At 43.1% G+C, this 27,975-nt stretch overlaps 2 protein-coding genes across 4 annotated transcripts in view; one reads left to right on the top strand and one right to left on the bottom strand.

Annotated features, from left to right (window-relative positions):
* Nucleotides 1-26: 26 nt before the first annotated feature.
* On the bottom strand, nt 27-25,082 carry MOGAT1 (monoacylglycerol O-acyltransferase 1). 3 transcript variants are annotated; one of them, XM_074912082.1, is made up of 6 exons: nt 24,988-25,082; nt 13,762-13,940; nt 13,128-13,329; nt 10,284-10,458; nt 6,553-6,752; nt 27-3,674 (listed from the first exon to the last, which is right to left on the bottom strand). In XM_074912082.1, the coding sequence occupies exons 1-6, from the start codon at nt 25,022-25,024 to the stop codon at nt 3,520-3,522; spliced, it is 948 nt and encodes a 315-aa protein (XP_074768183.1). In that variant the 5' UTR covers nt 25,025-25,082; the 3' UTR covers nt 27-3,519. The 3 variants fall into 3 exon arrangements, with proteins under 3 accessions (XP_074768183.1, XP_074768184.1, XP_074768182.1); XM_074912083.1 differs by having other exon boundaries at nt 13,762-13,937; nt 24,988-25,047; XM_074912081.1 differs by lacking the exon at nt 24,988-25,082 and adding an exon at nt 24,118-24,325.
* A 258-nt stretch (nt 25,083-25,340) lies between these two features.
* FARSB (phenylalanyl-tRNA synthetase subunit beta) overlaps nt 25,341-27,975 on the top strand; it is a 40,793-nt gene continuing 38,158 nt past the window's right edge. Inside the window, exons 1-3 of the mRNA XM_074912036.1 lie at nt 25,341-25,424; nt 26,618-26,673; nt 27,814-27,968. Of these exons, the coding sequence (XP_074768137.1) occupies nt 25,367-25,424; nt 26,618-26,673; nt 27,814-27,968 (269 nt within the window). The 5' untranslated portion in view covers nt 25,341-25,366. The remainder of the gene's footprint in view (nt 25,425-26,617; nt 26,674-27,813; nt 27,969-27,975) is intronic.

The raw sequence follows: 27,975 nt of genomic DNA, 5'->3' as shown, positions 1-27,975 counted from the left end.
TCAACACAAGCACACTTTGGTACAAATCTTTATTATCTTGCACCTCCTTGCCACAGCTATCTTTGAAACAGCTGACATTCATATTTTACAGGCACCATAAAAAGTTACGAAGTGTAAAATACGCTTTGTAGTTCACAAAGTAAAAATTCTTGAGGGTTGACTTTCTGTAAACAAAATTTGGCAGAGATGTTCACCCCCAAGGGAACAGGCAGGCCCTGTCATCACAGTGAGCACATTGGGGAGGCATTGTTTGCACAGTGTAGAGGCAGAGCATCTATCTTGTTGATAGATGAGTAGCTTCCCTGGGACTACCTGTGTCATTAAAAGGCACAAAGAGAAACACCACAAAGCAGGCCCTGGTAAGTGTGGACACCCCACCAGAAATCTGAGCACTACCCCATTCTTCTTATCACAGCTGGGGGAGGGAGGTGTCACCATTCCTACTAGCTGTGTGCTCTTGCTTTCTCAAGCAAGAACTGCAGCTGAAGACATCGTGGATGCTCACTCTAATAAACATGGGAAGCCTCCTCGTGGCTGCAGCAACAGTAGGACTGGCGCCTGCACTAGCCACTGAGGGTCTACAGCTTCCAGGGCTCTGGCCTTTAAGCTCAGTATTGCAGGGCTGTTTTACAAATCTACATACTAACACAGAGTTAGTGTTTTAGATGACACCACACCTATAAGGTTTAGGGAATGGTACTCTGTTTTAAAATAGTCCTAGATATACCAGACAATTTGTTAATAAAAGGTAGTTTGGAAGGACCATCCTAAGCAATATGCAGCAGTTATTGAGCAACATTATATATTTAGGTAACTCGGAGATTTTGGGTTCTTTTTTCCCGCCATCTTCCTGTGTTACAAAGCAATGAAAATTTCAGTAGTCAGAGTAACACAATCCCTACTTGTTCTAACTGTGCCAATTATGGATGGTATTCAGAGCCCACAATTTTCTCATGGAATTCAGAGGTAAGCCTGTTTGTAGGGTACCTTCTAGACCACATATTGCCCCAAAATCAGTATCTGCATATTTCCTAAAAGTTTTGGCTAATTTGATCCACAATGATCCATTGTTACTTCCCATCTTCAACCCAACGCTAATTCTTTTAAATTGACATCCTGAGCGTCTATATCATTAAGGTAATGGGAAAAGAGCAGACTGAGAATGAGAGGAAATATCTCATTAGAGCAGATGATCTAGGAGAGAACAGCCTGACACAGACTCCAAATTCTTCTTTCGTGAATAATCAGCACTACTCATCACGGCAGGCAGCAAAAAAACAAATCCAAAGGAAATTTCACGCAGCTGGCTAAGCAAAAATAACTACTCAGGGCTCATCACTTACTACAGTCCCCAGGGAGACCTCTTCCCAGGTATCAAACCTCCCATGTTTGACCTCCCTAGACACACGCCCTTCCAAGAGCTGAAACAATCCTGATCTTAAACTCATGTTAAACACGCACAGTCACAGTGTTTCCTCTTCTCAAGCCCTGCTCCTAAAACCCATATCTGCTGAACAATAAGCCACCACACAGTATTTTGTATGCATACATAGTCCTTCAGAGATCTTAACCCAGGGAAAGATGTACAGAGGGTGAGGAGTAAGATGTCTACACCAGGCAGCAAAGGCATGGGAAGGGAGGGCAAGCACATGGGGCACCAAGAAAGCTCAAGCAGAGCAGAGGTGAGCTGTGGGCGCACTGACAGCAGTCTGTCAGGGAAGAGAGGCTACTTCTTCAGGCATTATGAATTCCAGCCCTGGCTCCCAGAAAGACATCTGTCATCCTAGAGAAAACGAAAGCAGGATTCATTGGCTCAGTGCTGGTCACCTCTGAATGACAGATAGGCACTAGAAGGCACAGGTCTCCCAAGAAAACCAACCTGTTGCTGCAGCACATCAGACCAACCCACATCCACTCTAGTATACATTCACGTGGCTTTGGTTCATTAGGAGTTCACTCCATAGGAGTCAAGATATTTCCACTCTTTTCTTTAATGACCTTCATCTTGATAAGATCTTTTCATTCCAGAGTTTTAACTTTTTCCCAAAGTCCCAACTGTGTTTCTTCTGACAGGAGACTCCAGCCCAGCAAGCACGCGATGTATCCAGTGTGGAGCCAGTGCTGCTACTCCTGGAGCACCCCCAGTGCTGAACTGACCCAGGTGCAGATGCCCCAGGCTGCGTGACAAGACTTGCACATGTCCTATCAGAGCACCTAATTGATGTAATAGTCAGGTACCAAAACTGCTTAAAACAAACCAAACACTTTGATAAAACCAGATCTGCAAAGTCCATATGCAGATATAAAGCATTTACAAACACATGGATTTATCTCGTAAAAAATTCAATAATATAATTCTCTTCACACACCATCATCTCCAACATCTAGGCATTTTAACCAAAAAAGAGTTTGGCTAAGATTTGTTTTCTTAAATGGATATCTAAATTCATCATAAACCTCTCAAATTTAGGCACCTGGTTTGTATATAAAGCATCCTCTTAACCTGCTGCACCCTAGATCTGAGCTCACACTGCCTTGGCAACTACACCTGTGTTACACTGCAGCACAGCTTTCCACATACTTCCCCACATCTAGCAGTAGGGAAGAAAAAGACATATACCAAGTACGCTTTCCTCGGTGACCTTTCAGAACCAGACTGAACAAACTGGGCTCCCCCTGCTTCTGTGAAAGTGCTTGGCATATAACTTTTAATTTGCACAAGATGTAAAGTTCACGTGATTCCCCCACTAGTTTCCTCGGTACACTTCTCCTGTCCTGTGCCTGCCAGCTCCTCTGAGGCTGAAACTACCAAAGCTGCTTCATCTTCCAAACTAATGATCCAAAGCACAGCTTGTCCAAAAAAAGTCACATCATTCAGTGCTTCCCACCACCCAGCATATACATGCACACAGAAAACTCAACACACTGTTCTCCTCCTAACAGAGGGTTTGGTTTGCTCTGCTCCGTAACTTGGACAAAACACTTCTGCCTATTCAGGACAGAAAGCTGCTATTTATTCTTGAATTCACATGTAAATGGCTTATAATAGCCATCTGTTGAAAAAGTACACCTTCATTTCTATGGAAGAGCAGCAGGGTTTTCTGATATTCAGAGAACAACATGATGTCATGTTTGATACATGCTGGTAAGTCTCTCAACTTCTAATCAAAGACTTCTTGAGTTTATACTTCTCCTGTTTGTGATCTCATGCTGGGGCAATTTCCTCTGCTGAAGCTACGGTTAGGTACCATATGGTAGAAACATCTGTATGGGGTCTCTGGTACAGATGAACCTAATAGGACAACTCAAAACAGCACTGGCTCTGAGGCTCACACCCTAAGGATTTTTTTTCTTTTTTCCCAGAAGTAAGATAAAAATCAACAAATCATCTAATAATCCCCTTAAAATTATTCCTTTCCCAAGGATAATTACAAATTGCAAAATACACATTGCAAGAAAGAGATCTTTCAGCATACACTGTTTTCTTCCATCAGGTTTAGAATTACAAATCGTAATTTGCTACTCAAAGATGAGAGACTTATGCTCAGGTATCCCATAATTTCTTTTATGTTCTTCAAATAATTGTCTTAGTTTCTGTAGATACAATGCATGTAGCTGTTCAATCTCTTCAGTGGTGGGGTTCAAGTTCCGTTTTACAGGGATGGGGCTTCCCACTGTAAATCAAACACAAAAGCAGCATTAGCCTCACTGATGTCTCTTTTAAAAAGTACAACTGTCCTCCCTGCTGTAACAGCTCCACCACACTCCCAGCGAGGTGCCTGAATTACACAGAAATTCTCTTGCCCTGGGGCCTGATCCTGCCTTTCACAAACCTGAGCCCTGGGTCTCCATCTCCACTTCCTTTTGCTCAAGTTCAGATAAAATTAATTAAAAACACCCATCATTTCAGTTTGGCAGCAAAAGAGCAAATGAGAAGAGAGTTAAGCTCTAACTTGAAGTAGCAGTTTACACTTGAACAAACATACAATCCCGATTTGGGCTGTGTGTTGTCTTGCCGTCAGGGTCATACTCCACAAGTTCAAAATAGCATTTAAAAAAATGTACCTTCTCACCATCTTCTGTTCTGATCTGAATACTAAAGTTACCCAATGTGAGGGACATGACTAAGAGGACAGTGGTGTCCTCAACCACACAGCCACATGAATAGGACTAAAGAAAATACAGGTATCTTCTGATTTATTCAAAATGGGTATTGCTGCACCAGCACCAGAAATGCTGTTGGCTACCTCAGCCTAGGGAGTGGTAGCATGTAAAACCCCCAAAACCTGTAGGGTGTCTTTGAACCATCCACTGCCAACAAATATCATTCCAACCAACATCTCCAGTCACTGCACAAAGCCTGATGCCTGCTCTGTTGGAGCAAGAGCAAGAGGGAGCGTGGAGGTAATTCCACAAAGTCCAGAGGGCAGACTCCTCCTCTGGAGAAAGCTATGGCTAAAAAGCCTGCAATATGCTAAGAAAAGCTTCCTATGATCTCAGTCTTCCTTGTGTTGTTCAGTTAACAGATTTTGACAGCTGTTCTCGCACTGCAGGCACTGAGAGCCCAACAGACCCAACCAAGATTACAGAGGAAGTCTGTAGAAAAGCAGAGAGTGAAAAGCAACCCCCTCAGAAGCTTTTACAAATGCACCTGAAAATCTCTTTCAAGATGTTGCCACTTCAAATTGGATGGTGTTGACTGAAGGGAAGCCTAGCCAGAACCACAAAGGGGCTGATTCTGCATTTTCCTGCCTCAACTTCAGCTGCCAACAGCTCTCGCACCCCACACGGTGCTGAAATTCAGACTTCACATGGCTAGAGGTGGGAACCCAGCCCTGGATGAAGCAATATCTTAGGGGGTGTGAAATCAATACACATCCAATCCAGGACTTCCAGAAGCATGACTGTAAATACCAAACAACCCCCAAGACCTTCTGCAGCAGTCTCTTCTCCTAAGAGCGGAGATTTCTTGTGAAATTGGAAACTACATTAATCTCTAATTTTCTGTGCAGCTTTAAGCAACCTGCTTAATTTGGTATTTTAGAGTTGATTCTATTTCTGAAAAGCAGTAATAATTATCAGGAAAAACATAAGTACTTTACTTGTCAAGCCCCAAACACTCAGACTTAATGGACTTTGGTTTTGCTGAATTGCATCTCCTTGCTTTAGGACCCACAGCTTCTGAACCAGGAGGAAGCTCACTGATACCTGGCCACATTGTCAGCAGGGCTAACCGGCTTGGGTGGAGCTCAACGTGACTCTGTAGCTTTCAGGAGCTGAGCTAACACTTTCAAAGCTGTGTTGAGCCATACCAAGAACCCCTCCATGAGAATTAAGGGACACAGTGATAGTTTTCAAAAATGAGGAAATAGGAACACCAAAGGTAAGGGATTTCTTGAGATCATACAACAAATTCTATTGCAAGACAGGTCTTGCTGATTTGAAGCACTCCTGTGCTTTAGCCATGAACCGTCCCTGTCCTTGCAGTAAATATTACAGTGTTGAAGATTTGCCTCAAATTGAAAGATATTTTAAGCTTCAGAACAGTCTTGATGTCATCAACCCAAGGAAAAACTGCGGAAAATACATTGCTCTCATTCCAATGCTTCAAAAACTTTTTGGCTTCAAAAAAAAGTTTTATTTTTAGTCTGCCTGTGCACAATGTGGGCTTTAAAAATGAAATATTTTCTAAAACATTTAACTATATGCACTGATAAGATGCGGTGCAGGAAATTTAACATAAGAGGAGCTACATTTTTGTCTTAAACATTTTTATTTGATCCATACTAAAATCAAATCATCCCTCCATGAAACGGAGGGCCTTCTTAAACATCCCTTGTGGAATACCAGAAAAGCTCAATTTACTTTTCTGTAGAAACAGGCTCATTAGTTCACTCAGCTCAGAACCTGTCTAAAAATGATTTATCCAAAATACAAAGAGAGCCAGATATTCCCTTCACATGATGTCCAGCACAACTTTTTTAAAGGTGTGGTTGTCAATAGCACTAGTTAAAGCCATGAAAAACTAAAAGACATTCAGTCCTACACTCCAGTGAGAGTAGACGACCAGGGATGAAAGCTTTTGGAGAAAAAAACTCTCTTCCAAACTGCCTGTCAACATGGCATGCACGCTCTCAATGCTCCTCTGCCAGGCTAAGAAAGGTGGCAGGAATCTTACAAAATAACTGCAGCATCCAGAATCTGCAGCAACAGCTGCAGAGCTGTGACAGCCCTCTGGTACAGACTGGAGAACCCCTTGGGTTTCCTTGAGGATTGCTGAGGATACAAGCCTGTGCATAACTGCAAATGAAGACTAAGACTTGACCTGGGACAGAGAGGGGAAAGGGAGAAAAGAATCCCCTCTTCTAATTGCAGGGGGAGAGGAATTAAAAATGAAAAAGGGAAATATTTATTTTAAACATTACATACTTGCTTGAGATGCAGAGTAACCAATTGTTTCTGTTAGAACAGACTTACATATTTATACAGATATTAGTAGCACCCTTACGCATTTTTAATGCAAAAGCATTAGAAAAGATACAGAGAACTTACCAACAGTATGAATAGGTTGCCTGTAAGGTATCAAGCCAAAACTGTACTGAAATACTCCTCTAGCATGAAACAGTGGTAAAGCAAAGCCCATTATCTTTTGCAACTTCTCCTGTACATTTCTGAGCCATGAACCTTTGGGGTTTGCAACTTGCTTGAATAGTTCATTTTCACCAAAGGAAAACACCGGGACCAAATGAGCCCTGTAAAACAATGAACACACTGAGAATCCCGCAGCAGCCTCCACTTGCACTGCAGTTCACACCAGCAGTGTGGAAAGGGTTTCACAGTAACCAGCACAGAAAGCTTTGGCAGCTGTAGACTTCAACAGCAAGAGGCATTCAACATTTCTGATATGCAGCTGCTTCGGGTTTTTTGGGTTTTAAAAAACAGAAGTGATTGGCATATAACTAGCAACTAGCTTTTGGGCAATATTTGGCTGGTTGCTACCCGTCACAACTTTTTATGACTGTCCATAATCATAAAAATCAGTAACTGCATATATCATAATTATGATTATTATCTTATCCACCACTATTTCACTAAGTCCACCTTTGTGCCATTGTATTTTCTCCCTTGGCAAGCAAAGAAGCCTCATTGCTAACCCAGCTGGGTGGCATCAAAACCAGATCTTGGCTTGCCTCTGCCTTTTGACTGAAGTAATGCACACACTTGATTTCAGCACAAAATCCGTGATAAAAAACAGACATCCTTACAGACATGAGTGCAATGCCAAATTCCTCTGCTGTACAATTCCCAATGAAATCCTGCTTCCTCCAGACTTCTTCAAAAATACTAGCCTGAATCCATTATTACCAGAGGTCAAATCCTACCCACAGAAATTATACTAACTCACTTTGGCTCCTGCACAGCCTAATGAATTCTTATTCAGTTCATGAATTGGCTTGTGAGGAAAGGCACTGACTAGCTTCTGGACAAACTACTTAGGCGGATGGAATCAGTGCAGTTGTCTCCAACAGGCAAAACCACCGTTATATTTAAAACTTTGGCTGCAGTATGCTTTTTTCATTAATGCTTAGTTTCATTAAATAGTATTCTACAGAGTTTAAAGAAAAAAGAGCAGGGTAATCCTAAGCAGCCTCTGAGGGATAGAGAGATGTTTTATTTGCTTTACTTAAGTCTTAGCTTCTGTATCTTAGCTCCATTCAGCACACAGCATCTTTGAGAAAAACCTTACTGTAAAATAGCAGCATTGCTGTAATATTGTCAGGATGAATTACTGCAGAGCTCTGAATGCCTGAAGAGGATGCACTGAGGACATTGCTGGCTGGAAAGTACTGTGGATAATCAAAACCCACCTGTATGGAAAAAGCAACTGCTTCAACAGCTTCTCAAGCCTGAGGACCCCCCCCCCCCGAATACCACTCCCACCTACTATTCTGACTAATGTCTGCTCAAAGTTTCTTTCTCAAATAGAGCATATAATCACCTAGCCACCTGTAAAGGAAATATCGGAAAGTCTGGTACATACTGTGGCTGTGTAAATACTCTACTTTTTACTACAAGGTTAAGACAAACAGGAGCATCTTGTGGTGCAATAGCACCTGGAGACTGTGGGATTTGTTTTAATCTGGTGAAGGCTTTTGCAAGATGCTATGTAGGAGGTTGAGACAGAGAAATAAGTAACTTACAATTGTGAAACTAAAGATAAGTTAGCTGATTCATCATTTGTTTCATGTCTTCAGGATTTCTTCACTTCATATCAGATATCTGTACTACCTTGGACCAATGTGTCTTTTCCAGAAGTGCAGAGGATTTCTGCTGACATATTCAGACCACATCTGACAAGTTCCTAGATGAGGAACCACAGCTTATCCGTGCTGGCAGTACTGGAGCCAGGGCCAGAGAGCACAGGTCTCCGCGTTGCCCCTGGTCTCTGCATTGTCCCTTCCTCTCTCGGTATGTGATGCTGTAGATCACAAGCACCAGAAACATACACAGGCACTGATGGCAGGTGGTTCTCATCTGCATCCTGCAAGCCTCCCTCACCCTTTCATTTCCACGAAGCTTGGAAGCTTGTTTCACATTTTGTTAATTGTTAGAAACAAAATGTTAAAACCAGAAGCAATTACTGGATGCAGAGTCTTTGGGCAAGAGCCCAGGACCACCGACAGTGCTGCAAAAGCTTTAAGTCATACTGTCCCATAGCCCTGCTGTGTAGACATGAAGTCAGGATTCCTACATTTCACATAGAAGCATTTTTTCTTGCCAGTGCTCAGCCCCAGAATGACTTGTAGCCTGGTGGTTAAGGTGTGAGGCGTAGGTTTCACTCGGGCAGAGGCAAGCATTATCACCCTGCTGGGGGGCTCCAGACAACTAAGCCTCTTTAAGAAATAGGAGGACCATCCTTTGAAACAAAGGACTTCATGGCGAAAGAACTGGCCATTCCTGTGTTTTGTAAGTGTCCTGATATTGTTGTTGTGTGTTGGCAATACTTTTGAAATCAAGGTCATGAGAGGCACAGGTGTATCTAGTTTCTCAATCCAAATCAGTTTAGATGAGAGATAAACACCAGCCTTTGCGATCTGACAGATCAGACATTTATGTACGTGCTCAAAAAAAGTGCAACTAATTATTCTTCTCAACTTTATGGTTAAAAAATAAAAGCTACTGATAGAGTTTAGGATCCCACTGTATTAATCAGCAGTTGAGTGAAGACTCATTTAGGCACTGGAGTCCTAATTTAGGCACTGAAGTCCTAATTTAAACCCACACAAGTGTTGTTTCTGGATACAAATTAGACTAAAATATTACTTTCTATTAGAGAACAGATCCGTTATGAGACTCCTAGTGGTATATATAAGAAACCCTCTTGGAATTTTGACACAGAACAGTTTCTAGAAAAAATGAACCTAAGCATCCTGTGTGAAAACAGAGCTACAGAGCTCTTCTTCTCGGAGATCACCTTTTTTCCAGTTAATAGCTTAAAAACCCCCTGTTACAGATCAATCAAGATTAACTTTGGTTTCTTTTTTCATTACTCTGCATGTCAATATATAATCCTGGGAGCTGTTCAGAAAGCTTAGTGATAAGTAATTGGTTCCAATATTTCTAGTTTCCAGTCCAGAACAAACACAATAGGTTATACTGTGTAAATCACTCAAAAGATATTAATACCATCTGTTTAGTTACACACTGATGACTGTTTGATAATAAAAAATAAGCTCATTTTTCTTGAGATTTTCACCATAAATTCTCAGAAACTTACTTCTGCAAATAACAATCTTCAAAAATAATTCTTTGGAATAAAAGTGAAAAAAAATTTCCTAGACCACAATTTTCAGTTTTTTAATAAAACAGGGCTTAGCTTTCTAGAATTTTTTTGTTTGCTTAAAATGGTAAGAAATTTCTATCGAACTTCAATTTACAGAACAGAAAACAGCATGTCTGCTCCACTCGGCAATAACAGCCAAGGTTTACTGATATTGTTTCACAATTCCTACTCTTTGCTAGTGCAAAAAACAACTGAAACAAAACAAGATATGCTAATAACACCTACAATTTACAAATTATGAAAGTCAAAAGGAGTTTTCAACACTCCCAGATTGGATCTAGGTGGATAGACAGGCTCCTGTGCCAGACATCTGCATGTTCTTAGACAAGTAACTCTTTCAAATTCTAATTATATGGTTTAATATGTATAATATGAACTATTTAAGAATCAATCTGTATTCAAAGCAAGCTTACAACAGCAGCCCAGATGGGAAACCTACCCATGTTTCAAAGCCATTTTAATAAAGCCCTTCCGCTTGAGGATGTTCAAAGTTAAACTTCCAGGATGTGCATTCAGAGATTCCTCTGCTCCTCCAATCACAATGATGGACGCATGGCCACCTCCTTCGTTATTCAGCACGTATGAGACACTCTCCTTGGATGCAGAAACCATTCCTTCAGAAGCAAACATTTTAAGAGTGACCACTGGATCTTCATGTACAAGTACAGTGAAATTTAAGAAATATTTTTAAATATCTAAATGATGTTTCAAAATTATTACAGCACGGGGCAGGGTTCAAAGATTTGGGTTCAGCCCCCTCACTCTGCAGCAGATTCAGTCTTAGGTAAGTCTTTGGATTTCACACTGATGAGCTAAATGCTGTTTGCCTATCACAGCAGTTTTGAGATCTTCAGGGAAGAGTGTGCACTTCTGCCAACTTACCTCTCCCTCAGAGCAATTCTGTGCCCAAGAACAGAAGAGTTGAATGGCAGCAGATAGTGCTGAGAGGCAGCAGCAAAAGCCACACAGCAGGTGCATATAAATACGGGCACAGAGGGTTTAACAGAATGAATAGAGGACTTGTGAACGCAAAAACGGATCTACAGTGCCAAGCTAATCCCCTTTGTTCTTTTCAAAGCTATAAAGCAGCAGCTCCATCTAAGGCAATGGCATGACAGCGTCAGAAGAAGCAGAAAAGGCTCACCTGTACCATACCCGATGACTGCATCAGCTCATTCTCTGGTAACCAGGACCTGGCACTCATCAATCTACTTAGGCTAACATAGCAGAATATGTGAAGCTTTCCTGGTACTCCTGCTGATCCTGATACTTCTAATCAGAGGCACACTGCTGTACCAGCCTTTAACATCGACTTAGACCTTGCTCTGAACTTGGTGCTTTGGAAAATCCCCTAACAGATTTGTGCCTGACCCCTCCAGTGTTCTTTTGTGCCACAAGTTTTACTTCAAAGGCTCATAGCGGTACCATTTACCCAGAAGCCACGTTTAATTATATTGTGTTTAAATAATATAGTTTAAATGACAATCTACAGATCAAGTCTAGTTTGTGGTGTTATTTTCTGGGGGCTTTTGAAGGGATTTTTGTTTGGGGTTGGGGTTGGTTTTGGTTGGTTGGTGGGGGGTTTTTTACAGGGTTAGTATCAAAGCATGCTCTTTTGGTCACCAAGTAAATCCTTCATCTTCTGTTACCTCCCTTCTTTTTTTCCCCATTAGGGACATTACAACATGGATTACAAAAATCTCACAAGAAAGGCAAGATGACTGTGATGTAGTTTTGAGAGCTGGCCACCAAGAGGAATAGCTTGCTACTGGAGCTAGTTCAGACCTCAGTAAAAAGCTGCTTCCATTTACCATGTATGTCTTCACCGTCACTGTTACTCTGAAAACTGCAGCTAACCTGAGACTCACAAATAATTTGAGTAATGCTCATTCACCTATTGGCATGCATTTTCTCTGGAAGAGAAAGCAAGAGCCACTGTCTTTCCCCAGGACAGATTTATCTCCCTGATGAAGCTGAGATGTCAGCCCACGTGCAAGGCACTGTTCCATGCTCGCTCACACCGCAGCTCAGTAGTGCTGCAACTGCTCTTCCCAATGACGACAGCTGCAGCCTCGGAGGCTTCAGAGACAGGCAGCAAAAGACTAGGAGATAAAACAGTGTGCTAGGAGCATGGGTCCCAGTACTTGGAAGATTTTGCAAGTATTTTACAATGTGACTGATAACCCGCATTATACCAAAGGACCCCTCCGGTTTATCAGCTACATACCTGTGAAAAATGAGCTACAATGCTAACTATTCTTTAGCATGCTTTTTACTCAAGCTGTTTCTCATCTAGCAGGTAAATATTTGTTCCTGTAGGCCTAGATGCCAAAAATGTCTAAAGCAGACTTCCAGGCTAGGCAATGTTTAAAATTGTCATTTTCCACCACTGCCTCTCTCTTAACTTTACAAGCCTGAAAAAAATCCTCTCGGAAGTAACATTTGCATGGAAAGGCATTCTCTGGTATGTTGAGGTATACATGGATACGCAATTCTGATATTAATCTGAACAACATCCCAGGTATGTTTCTATGAATGGAACAGTTGCACAGCTTATCTGAAATCACAGCGTCTGCATCACAGTCAGGAATAAGAGCTAGATCTCTGTCTCCCAAACATGTTCTTGTGCACCAGAACATACTTACTCAAATGCTCTAATTTAATGAATTTAAGTAAAATAACTCCTGCATTAAACCACTGTGGGAGAACACTAGTCCTGATTCCATTATACATTCTTCTGTTCCCCAAACTTTATTGCTTGCTATTATTTTTTTATTACTGCCGTACCAGGCATGAATATCACCCCTTTATAACAAATGCTCCTCAGAACAGAGAGGAAAAAGTTCCTGTCTTTAGAGTTTACATCTCCATCAAAACTACACAAATTTGCAATATGAGACCTCAGTCAGAAGTAGGTAATTAACTTCCAACTAGAAAGATATTTGTAATGAGTAGGACTTGAAGCCCTTCAGTTAAGAGATCATCCTCAATTTGTTTTACAAATGTCTGTGCAATGACTAAACAATGTTATACATTAATATGCCCTCCTCATCTTGTAAATAACTGATACTCAGTAGTTTTGTCTCACAGTTCTTGGGAAAAACAGCAATTTTTTCAGAAAGGAAAAAAAGCTTAGTGATATAGTTTAACAAAGCTATTTAGCACCAACGCTGATCCTTCTGAAGTGAAATTATGTACCATTTATAGGTACAGGAATAGACCCTACATTTGAAGCAGAAGCTACAATACAGAGCAACAGCTGAGACATTCTGCCTTTACCTACCAGCACTCATTATGTATTCTCTGAAGAAAGGACAGCCAAACCAGATGGGCATGATATGAAGATATGGAGTAAGCCCAGGAAACAAATTTTTGAAACTTGGACCGGTGCAAAAGTTTCCAAAGGCTCCAGCTACCAGGACCCCATGAGGATGAAAGCCAAGTAAGTAGTTGTGATTTGGACTCAGATCTGAAGTTTTTATAAGCTGAAAAATAGAGACAGTGGAAAATATTATAACATTTACCTAAGAAAGATTCTCAAAAAAAAGCAAGTATGGAGACTGAACATTGACAGGACACAGAACTGATGACAGTTCGTTTCCTTCTGAGCACTTTAAACTACTGTCCCATTTTACAGCTGAACAAGGTTTAAATAGGTGTGTCTCAATATACCATGTCTAGCATTTACTGTGCTGAGGTACTATCTTGTGACCCAACAGTCCAAGTAGAAAATCAGTCCCTGCCCCTTTCTGTCACTAAATCTCAGATTTCTCATGTTTTAAAAAGAAGTTAAGTTCACCCTGGAGTAAGTATTCAAATTTTACCAAAGATGAGTCTTAGATGTTTGTCCACGCTCATGGCTCTTCAAGCTGTCTCTGTTACAATGTTTACAGTTCTGTGAGAAATGTTTTACTCACGTGAATGGGAAAGTATTCCCTAAAGTACTTCCACACAGTCCAGCTTCTGACCCACTGGGACCGTCTGCCCCCTGTGCATGGCGTTTCCCAGTCAAGGTAGAGCCACAACAGGTACAGAACAGCGAGGAACCAGAAGTTGCCCAGGATCAGGATCACGAAGAAACCACAGCAAAACTCTGCTACAAGAGATAAAAAAGGAAACCACAGCATTAATCATGCCTGTCTCCTTTTAAGACCTTGAATTTTTATTACAGATGCTACTCAAAATGCATACAAATTGAAGTTATCTTATTCCACATTGTGTGAATATTGTTACACTGAGGGTGAAACACCAGCAAGGGTGTATTACCTCAGTCTATGTTTCTTAAACTACTGCACAACTGGACAAATAAGCCTAAGATGATGCTGGTTTACTTTAAGAAAACAAAAGCATAAGCTGAGAACCAACACACTTGTCTTCTCCCCATGGTGAGGGTGAACACTAATGTTTGGTAGAGAGCATGTGGTTTACCTAAGGCAGAATAAAAGAAGACAGCAAGAGCTAACAAAGATGTGATGCTCTGGTGAGTGAGAAGAGGAGAGCTAGGGAAGGAAAGAGGGGAAAGGGGGCCACAGCAGCCTGGGAACAGTGCTCAGTGACTGGCCAAGGACATGCACTAGACAAGACCAAAACATCAAAAGGTGCCATTTCAGCCTCTAAACATGTACCTGTAAGCAGAAATTCACCATTGCTCTGGGAACACAACAGCAGTTTGAAGTCCTGATACTTTCAGACCCAGGTTAATAAGATTTATAACATCCTATCACAACAGTGATACATAGGAGGAGCATTATACACAATTCAAAAAGCCAGAAAAAGTTGTTTGATTAAATAGAATGTGTTACTCTGGGGCTCAACTCTGAAATAACTATTCAAGGAAACTCCCTATGGAAACATTTTATCTGTAGGACTTGCAGAATTTTGCACTCTTGCAGCAATGGACAGAGTCAGCTGAAAGTACAGTAGGGCAGTACCTGCTGCTCTCCACCCTGCAGCAGGCTGCTCGCTCTGTCTTGTGAATAAAACACATCAGGCTCACGGATCAGAGTAATTCAGCAGATGCTGAAATCCAGGCTTGCAAGAGAGCCAGGGCTTTAGCATCACGTATTTATACAATGGCTAGCAAAACAGGACCCAGTCCTCACTGGATGTTTCAACAGGAAGAGCTGCATGAAACACACACTTTCCTATGATACCTTACAAAGCAGAAGTCGTACTTTTCATGTCCCACAACTGACTGGCTTTCATGAGGGCAATATGCTGTTATGTCCTAAAAGGAGTTACACCACTGAAACGTATTGAGCTAAACACAAATGTAGATAGACTGGAGTAAAAAAATAACAGAAGTACATCAGGCAATAATTTGGCTAACACAATGTAAATATTACCAAACTGAAAACTCTGAAATAAGCAGATGGACCAACAGTAAAAGCCACTTATCCTAGTTAAGATCAGCTTCATTCAAGAGACATTACTTGAGCATTGAAAACTCACAGCAGATTCCTTATACCAAGCGGGTTTCAAGCTGCTGAAACTCATAGTTTAACTTGGCCTATGGGTACTCTTGTGTTTCTTCCAACCTGAATACTTATTTTTTCTGAACTTCTGTCAACTTGCCCTTGTGGGTAGTTTGACTGTGCCTTCAGAGGAAAAATGGATATATTGTCATGGGGTAACTGAGAACTACTGCAGAATCCGGAAGCAGACAGAATAAGGAAAGCTGCTGGTTAGACTGAGAAGGAAAAAAAACAGGGATAAACATTCCCATTTCCAGCAGGGAATGAGCAGAAAAATAAGGAATTGCATCTGCTCCAAGGAAGGGAGAAGGGAACAACCATAAACAAACCCAGAAGCGGGATCAAATCTACTGTTTTGAAGGATACTCCAGTCTTCAGTACCATCAGTAAAGAAGCTCATTGCTTCCTGCTTAAACAGGCAATCCTGGTCTTGCGCAGAGAAGCACCTCAGTAAGAGCTCTAGAAAAATACCACAGCTAACTGAGGCCCACAGACATCCAAAGTTGATGTGGAAAACTCCCAAAAGCTGCAACAATGAGTTCTAGGGAACATTGTTAATGCAGGACAAGTAACGCAGGTGAAAGATGACACTCAACACTGCTCTGGATGGAGAATTCACTGGGAATCCCACACCAGCAACACTTCAAAATAGGGCACAGAAATATTTTGATGAAAAGTCTTATCTGTTCTTTGAAGAGATCCTGAAACTATATAAATTTCTAGGAATGCTGATCTGGACAGGATGCCAAAGTTCATGGTCTAAGTTTGAATAAGTATGACAAGGTTTTATTTGCCACAAATCAATTAATTTCAAGTTGTTATGCAAAAAATGGTAAGTATTTGTATTTCCTACCCTTCCTTTCAGAAGAACTTTTGGCTCAGCACAGAATCACATGGCTTTTTACTATTAGTTTCCTTGTCAAATAGCTGAAAGGTGCTCTTGATCAAAGCATCCTTGCTGTGAGAGCTAATTAAATCAGCAGCGGTAAGTGCCAGATAGCAGTATTTCATACTATGCAGACAAACATACAGATCAACAAGCTCACTGCTTTGCTTTAGCTAGAACACGTTCCTGCGTGCATGTAAGGTATAGGAAGATAAGTATGCTGTCAGCATTTCCTAAGGGGAACTCAGCATCCTGTAGAACAAAGCCGATTTATTACTGCATTTGCAATGAGACACACAAAGATAATTCCTTTTACCATACCTCCTCATTATTTCAATCCATTAACAGCCTGCAAGAGGAGTGCATGACTTAAAACCAGTGAGCTTATTAAGCACAAAACCAGTGTTTTCTCCTTGAGAAAAGACAGTGAGTAAATAAAGGGCAACCACTTTACCTAAATTCATAAACAAACTCCAAGCAAAGGGTGAATAACTTGGAATTCAGCACTTTACTATATCATTGCCTCCTTGGATGTAGTTCCAGTGTAGACTGTAAGCATAATTTTTTGCTTAAACTTTAATTAAAGCTTTGAAAGTATCTCTGTGGTGTACTGGAACAGTGGAGAAAAGGGAAACCATATGGATTAAAAGACAAACCACTGCCATGGGACTCTGAACATCTGGTTTGCCAGCCAATGTTGACGAGACTTTACATCCCTTTTCCTCCATTTCCCCGTTTACAACATGTGGATACTCATCAGCTGCAGGAAATGGATGAAACATTATATATAGTGTTAGTCAGCAGCACTGGCAGCTGTCCTGCCCAATGATGTTTGAACATTTGATGCTTCACTCATTAAACAGGCTCTCAGCTGTGGGCACCAAATTCATAAAATAGTTAAATACCACAGAGAGAGGAAATAGGAAACCAGCACGTTGGGTGAGGAAATACAGGTGATCCCAGCAACTGGAAGCTCTGAATGCATTTTCAGTTACTAAGGAGTCAAAAATGTTTGAGTAATATCTATTGTGAGGGCTACCAAATCTAAGACTGTCCACTAGAAGAAAAGCCTGCCATTACTCTCAGAGCAGACGCAGACCATGTCCGGCCAGTGCAGGTGCACCCTAGGTGGCAAGGGTCAATCCAACTGGCACTATAGGCTCCCCCAAAGCAGCTCACACTGAGACCTCCGGGCTTCTCGACAACTCAGACAGGTCTGAATGACGAGCCAGTTCCTGCCATGCCCTTACCAAAGGTTTCTCTAAATACACTGTGCTGCTATGTCTTAAATGAACTGGAATTCAGTGATTTGAACCTTATCCCACAAAGGACATGATAAACAGGACGTCTTTATCTCTCTGGCTTTCTAGGAAATACACAGGTAGAGGATGTGATTTTTAATATTGTACTTCTCTGGACTTTATCAGTACACGTGCACACCAATACACAAAGCAAGGTGAAAAGCTCATTCCTTACATTGACAGCCACAAGGGAAAAAAATGAAAGATGGCATATTCTTCAACAACCACACCAACAGAACAGTCCTTTTCTCATCTTCAGTCTTCATAGCAGTAATGCCTCCGAACTGGGTGACTGAGGAATGGAACATCTGAGGTAACACACAAGGAGAATTGCAGAGTGGTGTTTGCATCCCTAATGAACATTTGCTCCTCTCTATTATCCCTCAAGGTACCACTGATAAGTTGATTTTGGCATTAAAAAAATTATTTTCCCTGCTTAGTGGATTCTTTCATTAGGGTAAAAGGAAAAAAAAAAAGTGAAAATCAGCCTTAATTTCTGGAAATACTTTCTAAATCATAAAGAAAGTTATAGAAATTTAAATGAAATAACACACAGAGCAAATGGACTCCAACAGTCCCACCGAAGGAAGATGTGAGACAACAGGCAACACCTGAGAGGAGGCAACCTGCCAAGGCAACAGGAAGCAAGTTCATGTCTCTGCAGAATACTGCTCTGTAGCTTTTACACAGAAAACCTCTTTTTAAAAAGTAGAGTCGTCATGTGAGTACTATCCTGTTTAAAGCCTACTAGCCTGTGCGATTCTGTCAAGACACAGATTTCCACCAGAAGCACAGGAACTTGCTGCCACTTTTTACCCATGGCAGATACAAACTCCCCAGGAAAGAACAAGCTGGGAATTCATTTAAACTAACTGCACTGGAAAACTGTTGAAGTCCACGGGAATTTAGTAGCCATCTCCAGGAGCAAGGTCATAAGTAGGTCACCATTTGCTGAATATGTAACAGTCTCCCATAGTGGAGGTCCTTTGTCAGTTTATTGGTCACAACTAGGAAATCCAGTCACCAGAATATTTGACCATTCCTACCAAGGGACCTGTATTTCAACACTACTATGATAACAAATACAAATCCTCACATGCCAAGGTTTGAAGGCTGGTTTAAAGGCTTGTTTACTCTGGAATTTGGTTCCAGTTCCCAAGCAAACAGACCTTCCACTGGCAAATACTGATAAACTAGAGATACAAAGCATTAGGCAGTATTGACTTGTAGATGGAGTGGTCTGGATACAGTAAATCCCCAAGTTACTAATTACCAAATCCTGAGACAGCATGCCAAATTTAGTCTACGTATCTCCTGTTTCTTTTATTTCTCCTTAGGCATCCACTATCAGTTATGTTCACATACAGGTTGCCAAGCCAGGGCCTCTGGCCTGATGCAGCACAGACTTTTTTCTCTTCTTATTCTCGAGGGATACAAACACATATACACAGAGACAGGGTTAAATTCCCTCCCTAAAATGTAGGCAACAGAGGCAGCATTCCTAGAAATACCAGTCAGTCAAGCATCAGTAAGTACCCTGTTATCCTCTGCAATCGCACATCAGTCCCATCAGTCCCTACTCGTGGGCCAGCAAGAAGCTTCAGGGACAGATGAACACAGACTGACAAAAACAAGTAGCAATACAGCCAGCTTGCTAGAGAAGGCTCACAGAGCTTAGCTGAGTTTTATTAGGTATCAAAAGAGTTTTTAAAAAAAGGCTTTGAGGAAGAACGAGACTGTTTTAGTTAGCCAGCTACAGCTGATGAATTAAAACAGCACCAAATAACAAAACATCATGACATGTTTGGGGAAAAGGTTATTTTTTGCTTTACCACATCACCACCTTTCTTAACATGTAAGTTGCTTATTATTCCAGCAGCAGTATCTCACTCTGTGGCAACTGTTTCATCATTTCTTTTCTTTTGGGGAAGCCAGATCCACAACTCAAAACTGTCTCCAGCCAAGTTCAATTAACAGAGTGCTTCATCCTACATGCTACATGCACAGAAGTTTAATCACTAGAGAACAGGATGTACTTTAATACACACCAATGTCTTTAGCATATTATTTTGTGGCTTCATGCATATTAAAGTATACCTTTTATTATGTACTGATTTTGTATTATTAAGTATTTTGCAAATAAACACAGGGGTGCACTCACAACAGTCACTTCCTAGGTCCCCAGTAAAGAGAAGACCAGGGTGACCAGCGTGCCACTGCTGGACCTCAACAGAAAGCCACAGAAGATGCACCATACTCCTCTACCACCACCTTGTCTCAAAACAAAATCCTGGTGTCTTATCACTGGGTTAAACTCTCTCTCATTGTCTGGACCAAGACACCACCACTCCACCCAAGTTACCTAGTTCGACATTTGATTTTGTACATGCTCAAATTCCACTGTGTCTTTTCACATCACAAGCTCAGAAATTGGCAGAAAAGCTCACCGACTCACCTTCTAGCTTGATATTCTCCAAAACGCTGTCATTTGATTTTTGTACATTAGAGAGGAAGAAAAACAAAAGGCTAAGGTTCCTGCAAAGCACCACTTAAACCAAATGCCATTGATTTTTGTTTGTTTAAATTGTTTTGCCTTTAAATGAACCCTTTGATCTACCTCCTGCCTAGGTACTGATCACATCCCGAGGCACACTGACCTTCACTCACAGATGTGCAGTACTGAGGCACACAGCTCACCCGGCAGCACGCTTACATACCAAGGGTAAACTGCTGCTCAATTACAGTGCAAGAAACAAAAAACCTACACTGGTTCCTAACAGGAGGATATCAGACATACTATTAACTGCAGAAAAATGAATTCAGTCAAAGTTTTTAAGAAAAGTATTTCCAAGCTTAAAAACAAAGATTTCATGCTAAACACCAGGGACATCCACTGCCTTCATCGACAGTGACTATTCTGTCAATGCAGCACCATGAAACCTCCAGTACAAAAATGGGAGTAATGTAACCTATTTGCTCTCACCCCCAAGTCGGTCCAGCAGCACTTACAGGCTTGAGATTTCCTTTCTCCACGTGATTTTCTGCCTGGGGTCGGGCCAGACAACAGCGCAGAGAGATCACAAGCAGGTACTGGCACACAGCTTCACAGGCAGGCACGATGTGGGTGCTGCATGAGCTTGGGACAGGGACAGACCTGCCCCACGCTGGCAGCCCCTCGCCAAGCCAATGAACCTCTAGTAACAGTAACTGCAGGCTTAAAATTACATCTATCAATATGGTCTGTTTCAGCTTTTTTTCTAAAGTAGGCACTCTGAAATCGCAAAACTTCATATATCTGGTGTTTCAGCACTGAAACACTAATGACTTTATGCTTCAGCCTCAAGCTGTTTCGGATTTCTGCTTGATACGGCAAGAAATGGCATCATCTTATTGTTTCCTGTTTTTCAGTTTTCATAGCTTTAGTTTTCTAGAGTCCAGGCTGGTAACACTCTTCTTTTAAAAGAAGAAAGCCCGTTTAGAACTGCTTTTTTTCACGGAACTTTATCTAAACTACTTTAGCCTGCTGCACTTAGAGCACATAAGATAGGAAACTATATGGCAGTTTCAGCTGGCACAAAGTGGGGAACTGTTGATTTCTTTCATCTAATCCAGAAGCCCTTAGATACAGATCACGGTATTTCTGAACTTATTTTTGCTTCTGGTGTCATGCCCCTGGATAACTAACAGAAGAATCACTGCTCCAATGAAAAGTTCTTTTCTGCTTGAGGGCGAACTTTGGCAGCTCGAAGTACAGAGCAGGAAACGAAGCAGAGGAACTTACACATGGAATTTTAAAGAGGTTCCTTTTGTACATAATGAAATTCTGTGCACATCTGTACAGCTTTTTTGAGGCAGAGGCATGTTTATTCTGCCTACGCTCTACAGCAGAACAACGTATCTGTAGCGCTCACCCAGCCCAGGCCAGTACACTGTGCGAAGAAGCAGAACTTTCTTGTTTGTACCCTGCTATTGTAACTCTTTGTTCAGTATTTGTTGACTGATTTGCTTTCTACAAGTGGTGATGAGATTCACGCTCTTCAACAACTATTGCAGATATATATTTCAGGCCAACTTGTGACTAGCCTTTAGTCACACAAGCAAGTCAGCATCTTCAATCATCAATTCCACAGTCTCAGCAAACGACACAGAGTTACGACAAAATAAGCCTGAAGAGCAAGGGGCAAAGACCAACACAATGTGCATTTTTCATTCAATTCAGCTACTCTGAAGGGTCTCAGCCAGGAAGATAAAACCAATGTTTGATTTTCAGAGTCTTCTATCCAAGTCACATTATGGATTCTAAGTTGTAATAGACTCATGTTCTCCTTATGGCTTACTGTGTGCCCAATCGTATTTTCACATGCTACTTCCCGGATTTAAAGGATATCACTACCCAATTCAGCTTTTGCCTTTCAGGGTACTAGTTTTTAGAGTTATCTTACTTTATCTGTTAGTCCTATTCGTCCATTTTATTAAGTTACGGCACCTCACCACATACCTAGACAGACAACTTTAAGCACTGAGCCAGGACCCTATTTATTTATACATTGCTCTAAACAGAACCCCTATATCTATATATGAATCATTAGTTATCATATGGTGTTATTAGTTACATGGTGTTATTATGCTTTCACATGCAGGTATTTTTACATAAGAAAGACTGAATTTACAGATCTTGCTTCATATAAAGTAGTTCCAGCCATATACCAACATCCAAACAACACCTACCCCTCCAACCTATCCTGTGCTGAATTCACACAATATTTCACTTGCACTGGGGCATCCCCTACATGATTTGAAAGTGTCACTTTTGAATTCAAGAGCTTACAAACAAAAAATGTTTCCTTACTTTGTCTGCTCAGCAGACCAAAAAAAAAAAAACAAACCCCAAACTGAAAATTCCAGACATAATAGCAATCCAGAACGTCAGAAACCAACCCATTTTTCACTTCTTTAAGTCATTTAGGGTTCAGTCATCTGAACTTGCCTGGAGCTAAGTGAAACTTTTTGGCCAGATCACTCTGACTGTCCTATGACTGAAAGGGTATGCCTACTAAATGACAAGGTCACCTTGGATAGCTCTAAAGATAAACATCCTCATGAAAGCACAGCAGATGATTATGATTATTATTAGAATCAATTTGTCCACCAAAATTCAGCATTCTTGTAAGCAGATTTTTTTCATGATCATGTGCACTCACAATGTAACCAGCCATAAGACCACTTTCTTGTTGATTTTCCTTGACACTTCCCAGGCAGCCCCAGCTGCAGAAGAGCTGCCCACTTCTCCCACTGAAATGCAGCAAGAGTGGATTTTCTGCAGCCCGATCACTTCTAGTAAGCACAGAAGGACAAAATTTTCCGCAGCAGCGCCGTTACCAACCAGGCTAGGATAAAAAATTGTTTCCTTCCACTGCCATTAAACTTCCAGATAATCGTTAGACTGGAATAAGCACACATGCCAAGAGCTAATTCAGTAACAGAAAATTAAAAGCACAGGCTATTTACAATGTAGCCACAAACACGAACTGTTTACAGTCCAACCGCATATAATTTACAGGTAACAACACAGCCAAATGCTAAGCATAAATCTGTGAAGGTGCTTCCCACACACACCCAAGTGTTTTATGTGTGGTCTAACCTAAAAAAAAAAAAAAGTCTGAAAGACATCAGACCACCATCTGAATGATACTATATTTGCAAGATATACGTGGAAGATACATGCACATACATTCCTGTTCTCCTTGTAAGTCCTAAAGCACAGACGATTGATTGTAAAACATTCCAACACTTCCAGTAACATACAGGTGGTCAGTTGTTCTATACCTCAGAACAGTTTTGTTTGACACAGATCATTCAATAACCATTTCCCAATTTATACAATCCATGGATCTAGTCCCAGAGAGTTAAGTCTTAGTCTACCTTATCAAGTGACTCATTTTATCAAGTTGAAGATACTACCCACGAGAGTATGATTTGCTGCTGTGAGTAAGGCTTAGTGATAGGAGTCTGTTAAGTTATCAGGAAAATTCACTGTAGAGGAATAATCAGTGGAAAAAGTTTACCAATTAAAATTGTTAGGAACACCTTCCTAAAGCAAGTGAGGACATATTTCGTAAATTTACGGAAGTGTCTGCATTTAAGCCAGTTCACTGTCAATCCTCGTTAATTTTTATCACCTTGTTAAATGAGAATTTTATTGAACTGCAGTAAAGTTATTTTACAAAATCAGTAATGAAAACAGCATTACCAGCCTTTATGCTCACGTTCAGTAAAAAGTTGTTAGTTGTCAGAAACCTAGTGGGTGTCTCAATGACAAGACGTGGTCAGTAGCTTTTTAGGATCATATCTGAATAAGAACCCACGAAAAGAAATAGACCCAAAAATAGAGAAAAAGCTATCCAGAGCTTTCAGGGAAGAGAAGGCCCAAGCCCAGAAGTGCGATGCTCTTGCCCGCCTGGGGATAGCTGGGGAGCCGGCCGGCCGCCTCTCCTCCCACGTGGAACCTCAGGGTGAGACGGACCGATGCCCACGGGTGAAGCCGGTTAAGGAAGAAGCCGATTCTTTCCCTTTCCTCTGTGGGGCAAGGGCAGGAAGGAGGAAGGCTGTTACCCAGCAGGAGGAAGGAGAAGATCCACTGCAGCACGGCGACTGTCTGGATCCTCCTCTTTAGAGGGATGTTGATGGGGGCAAACTCGACCTTCATGCTGACGGCGGGAGAGCAGCGCGGGGAGGCACGGACCCGCCGGCTCCCGCTGCGGCCCCAGCCGCGGCCCCGGCCCGCCGCACCTGCCCGCCGCCGCGCCGCTCTGCCGCGGCCCCGGCTTGTGGCGCAGCGACGCGCCCCCTCCCGCCGCCGGCACTGCCCACGGCCGCGGGGCGGCAGCGGGGCCCGGGCGCGGCCCCAGCAGGCGGGGACGGGGAGGCGCCCGCCCCGCCGCAGCCCGCCCCGGGCCGCGGGCACCTTCCTCCCCCGCGCCCCGCCGCAAACCTGATCACGACCCAGGAGTGGACAAGAGCCCGGGCGAGGCTGCGGGCGGGGCGCGGCTCGGCGCTACACCCGCCCCTTGCCACTGAACCGCCCGGCGCGGCTCCCGCAGCCCCGGCCCCGGCTTAAACAACCGACACCAGGCACCGGGCGAGGGCGCGGCTTCACTCGGCCGAGCCGCAGCCCCCGAGAGCGAGCAGCCAAGGGGGCGGCGGGGGCGGCCCGCGCACGGCCGCGCCCGCGGGTTTTCCTCCTCCGGGCGTAGGGCACCTGGGCCGTGCCCCCAGCCCCCGCGCACCCTCGCCTCGCCTCCTGCAGCTAAAGTCCTTACGGAGACGGACCAAGCACTGACCATCCCCGTGGCGGGGGGTTAACTCCTCCGTTTCTAATTGAACTGGCACACGCACGACCCCCTCCCGGCCCCGGCGCTTCACCCGGGGTGTCAGTGACCGGTATCGTCAAAAAAACCCCATCCCGTCTGACAAAAAACACACCCCGAAACTTGCAAAACCGCTGTCCCGCTGCACCCATTTCCCCTCGGGACAGCGGACAGGCGCGGCTCGCTGTCCGGCAGCACGCCGCCGAGCGGGCGCGGGGGCTCCCAGCCAAGGGGCGGATGTCACCGCCGTAGCTGCCCGCCGCACTGCCGGCGCTCGGCGCGCTGCCCGCCTCCGGCCTGGGCGCCGCGGACAGGCGCGACCGGATCCACGGGCGCCCGGCCGGGCTATCTCCGCACCGTCGCGCCGGCGAGCGAGGGGAGCGGTGGCCGCGAGCCGGCGGAAGAGCGGGCGGCCCTCAGGCAGCGCGGGGGGAGCCGCGGTGCGGCGGGGGCCTGGCAGGCGGTGGCGCAGGCGCGGCGAGCCGGGTGCCGTCATGCCGACTGTCAGCGTGAAGCGGGACCTGCTCTTCCAGGCGCTGGGCAGGACCTACAGTGAGTGGCGCGGACGGCCCGGGGCCGCGGATTGCCTCGCCCCCCGCCGCCTCCCGGGCGGCCGGCTGGGGCAGTCCGTGCCCACGCCCCGCGGGGTGCCGGGCGGCGGCTGAGGCGGCGTGGTGCTGCCGCCCGCGGCGTCCCCTGGCTGAAGCGTTCCGGGGATCCTCCGGTTGTGCTTCAGGAGGCGCCCGCGGCCCTGCCGGGCGGCCCCCTCCGGTCACCGCGGCCGTCGGGCTGCGATCAGCCGCGGCGCCTTCTGCCGGCTGCCCGACCCGGCCCGGGCGAGCCCCTGAGGGGCGGCGGCGATGGGGCAGCACCCCTTCGCTCGTTGCTCATCCCGTGTCCACAGAGCTGAACTTACCCTCGCGGGAAGCTGGGCTTCAGACCAGTGGTGCCTGTACCAGGGCTCCCCCCAGCCGTCTGCTCTTCACAAGCCCGCGGCATGCCAGACAAAGCCACGTGTTCGCCCTGGACACTTCAGCCTTTTGCCCAGATACATGTTGTTTGAGTCCAAATCACTCGGGGGATCAGAACCGTGGACTTGCAAATGGTGGTTTCTAGTTGAGGTTTCAGTGTCTGTTTTAGGAACTGGTTAAATCAAAGAGAGGGAAGAGGTGAGAACAGGCAAAGCGAACAATACTGTCTTTTCATTCAGTCCTTCTTCACCGGCTCTTTAGAACGCTTTATTTGGCTGAAAGCGTGTTTAGGGACACGCAGCAGTTTATCTATACCTCACTGGAGTTGGTACAGTCTTGTGACATGGGCACAAATCCCCATTTTCAGATCAGGGTTGTGTTACTCCCATGTCATAACATAGTTGATGCAACTTCTGTGTGACAAGGTGTCTGATTGAAAAAAGTAGCTTTTAGCAGAAGCTGTCCAGTTTCTCCCTCCTGTTTTCATTACCTGTTCAGACCAGAGTTACTCTGACAAATTTGACTGAGGAGCTAGTAGTGAAGGTAGGCTCCAAGGCTCAGAAGCTCTGTGCTGTAGAAACACATCAATCAATGCAAAATGTGCTGAAGAAACTACTACTTGGTTTCAGATATAAGCAAAATTCTTTAAATTTCTTTTCCCCTTTTTCCAAAATAGCATTTATTACCTTGTTTGAGAACATTTAAAACAAACACAAAAAACTTTAAAAGCCTGAGGTCTACTTATTAACCAAACCTCACCTTCTTTCTTCACAGCTGATGAAGAATTTGATGAGCTTTGCTTTGAGTTTGGTTTGGAGCTTGATGAAATTGTAAGTAACAATTTTGTTTGTTAATTTTTCAGTAGATGTAGTGTCCTAACATCATCTATGTTTGGTAGGAGTTTGTACTGAATTACTTCCAGCATATTCCCTGGTACAGTGTTGGCCATTGCCCTCTAGCTTGTACCAAGAAAATGTCTAGGCAAGGTCTGGAGGATACCATGCCCCAAGTATCCTCAAAAAGCAGTGTGGACAAGACTTGAGGGTCCCCTTGACCTATACAGTCTTTCAGCAGTATTGCAGCAGGCTTTTCATCATGAAACATCCTTGTACATCTCCATAGCACAGGGCAGAATATGTAACACATACCTTTTAACACAGGTGTTTCAAATCTGAAAAAAACCCAGAATGAACATACATTTGACACCTTGGAAGCAAGAGATTCCAAGATGGTGCATGCTGTACTTCGTGGAGATTAGCAGTCTGTGCCACTTGGTCTTCAGCCTCTGTCCCCATTTTATGTAGCAGCATAAATATGGCCACAGATCATGTATTGAACGTATTTTACAAGAGATATTTGGCTTTGGTTTATATGCATTCTTCTGTGCAATATCCACAAAAAATGTATTTGTTCTGGACATTGTTACCTAAGTTGTAACTAATTTATATTTAAAGTTTTGATTTAGATTCTATACTTGTGAAAATTTGCTAATGCTGTTAACTGTATCTGTGTAAATCTCATTCAAGTAGACCTGTTTTGGTTTTGCTTTTTAATTTGAATTAATTGATCTTTTAATGATGTTTATCAAAAGATATATGAACATTATATGTTATGCTTTGTTTCAAAATAGACTTGATACAACAAAATCATTTGCTGATCTATATAAGGTCTTGGTTCTCTACTGGGATCTGCTAGCCTGGAGACTGTTGCTTCTGTAATCACTTTTTAAAAAATTCGTATCCTAATAATGGTTTGGGGTTTTTTGTATCCTGCATTACTATCTCTGAGTCTGAGAAAGACGTATTTTATGTAATTTCCGCTATTTGGTGTGTCCATTTGCTGTATAAATCCAAATTCCATCATTAAACTTGTAATTAATACTTTTTTTTCCTATTATATTATCTTACTATCATAGTCCTGTCAGTGTTAAGATATTTCTGGTTAAAAACCACATTTTTCCTTAATTTCAGACATCTGAGAAAGACATTATAAGTAAAGAAAAAGGTGAAGAAAAGGCAAAGGGTGCATCTGATACCATTCTCTATAAAATTGATGTCCCTGCCAACCGTTATGATCTTCTTTGCCTTGAAGGGTTGGTCCGAGGACTGCAGGTCTTTAAAGAAAGGTAATGC

Source organism: Athene noctua, chromosome 8 (genome assembly GCF_965140245.1).
Source record: "Athene noctua chromosome 8, bAthNoc1.hap1.1, whole genome shotgun sequence".
NCBI lineage: Eukaryota > Metazoa > Chordata > Aves > Strigiformes > Strigidae > Athene > Athene noctua.
The sequence above is the reverse complement of the archived record's forward strand: the minus strand, read 5'-3'. Positions and strand labels throughout refer to the sequence as shown.

What these genes read in the sequence shown, in the direction of transcription:
- MOGAT1 (XM_074912081.1), bottom strand. Translation starts at nt 24,211, where the DNA reads ATGAAGGTCGAGTTTGCCCCCATCAACATCCCTCTAAAGAGGAGGATC. An exon ending in CTTCTCCTTCCTCCTGCTGG is followed by an intron (nt 13,941 to 24,117) that starts GTAACAGCCTTC and finishes TATCTCTTGTAG; the next exon opens with CAGAGTTTTGCTGTGGTTTC. An exon ending in GGGAATACTTTCCCATTCAC is followed by an intron (nt 13,330 to 13,761) that starts GTGAGTAAAACA and finishes TCTATTTTTCAG; the next exon opens with CTTATAAAAACTTCAGATCT.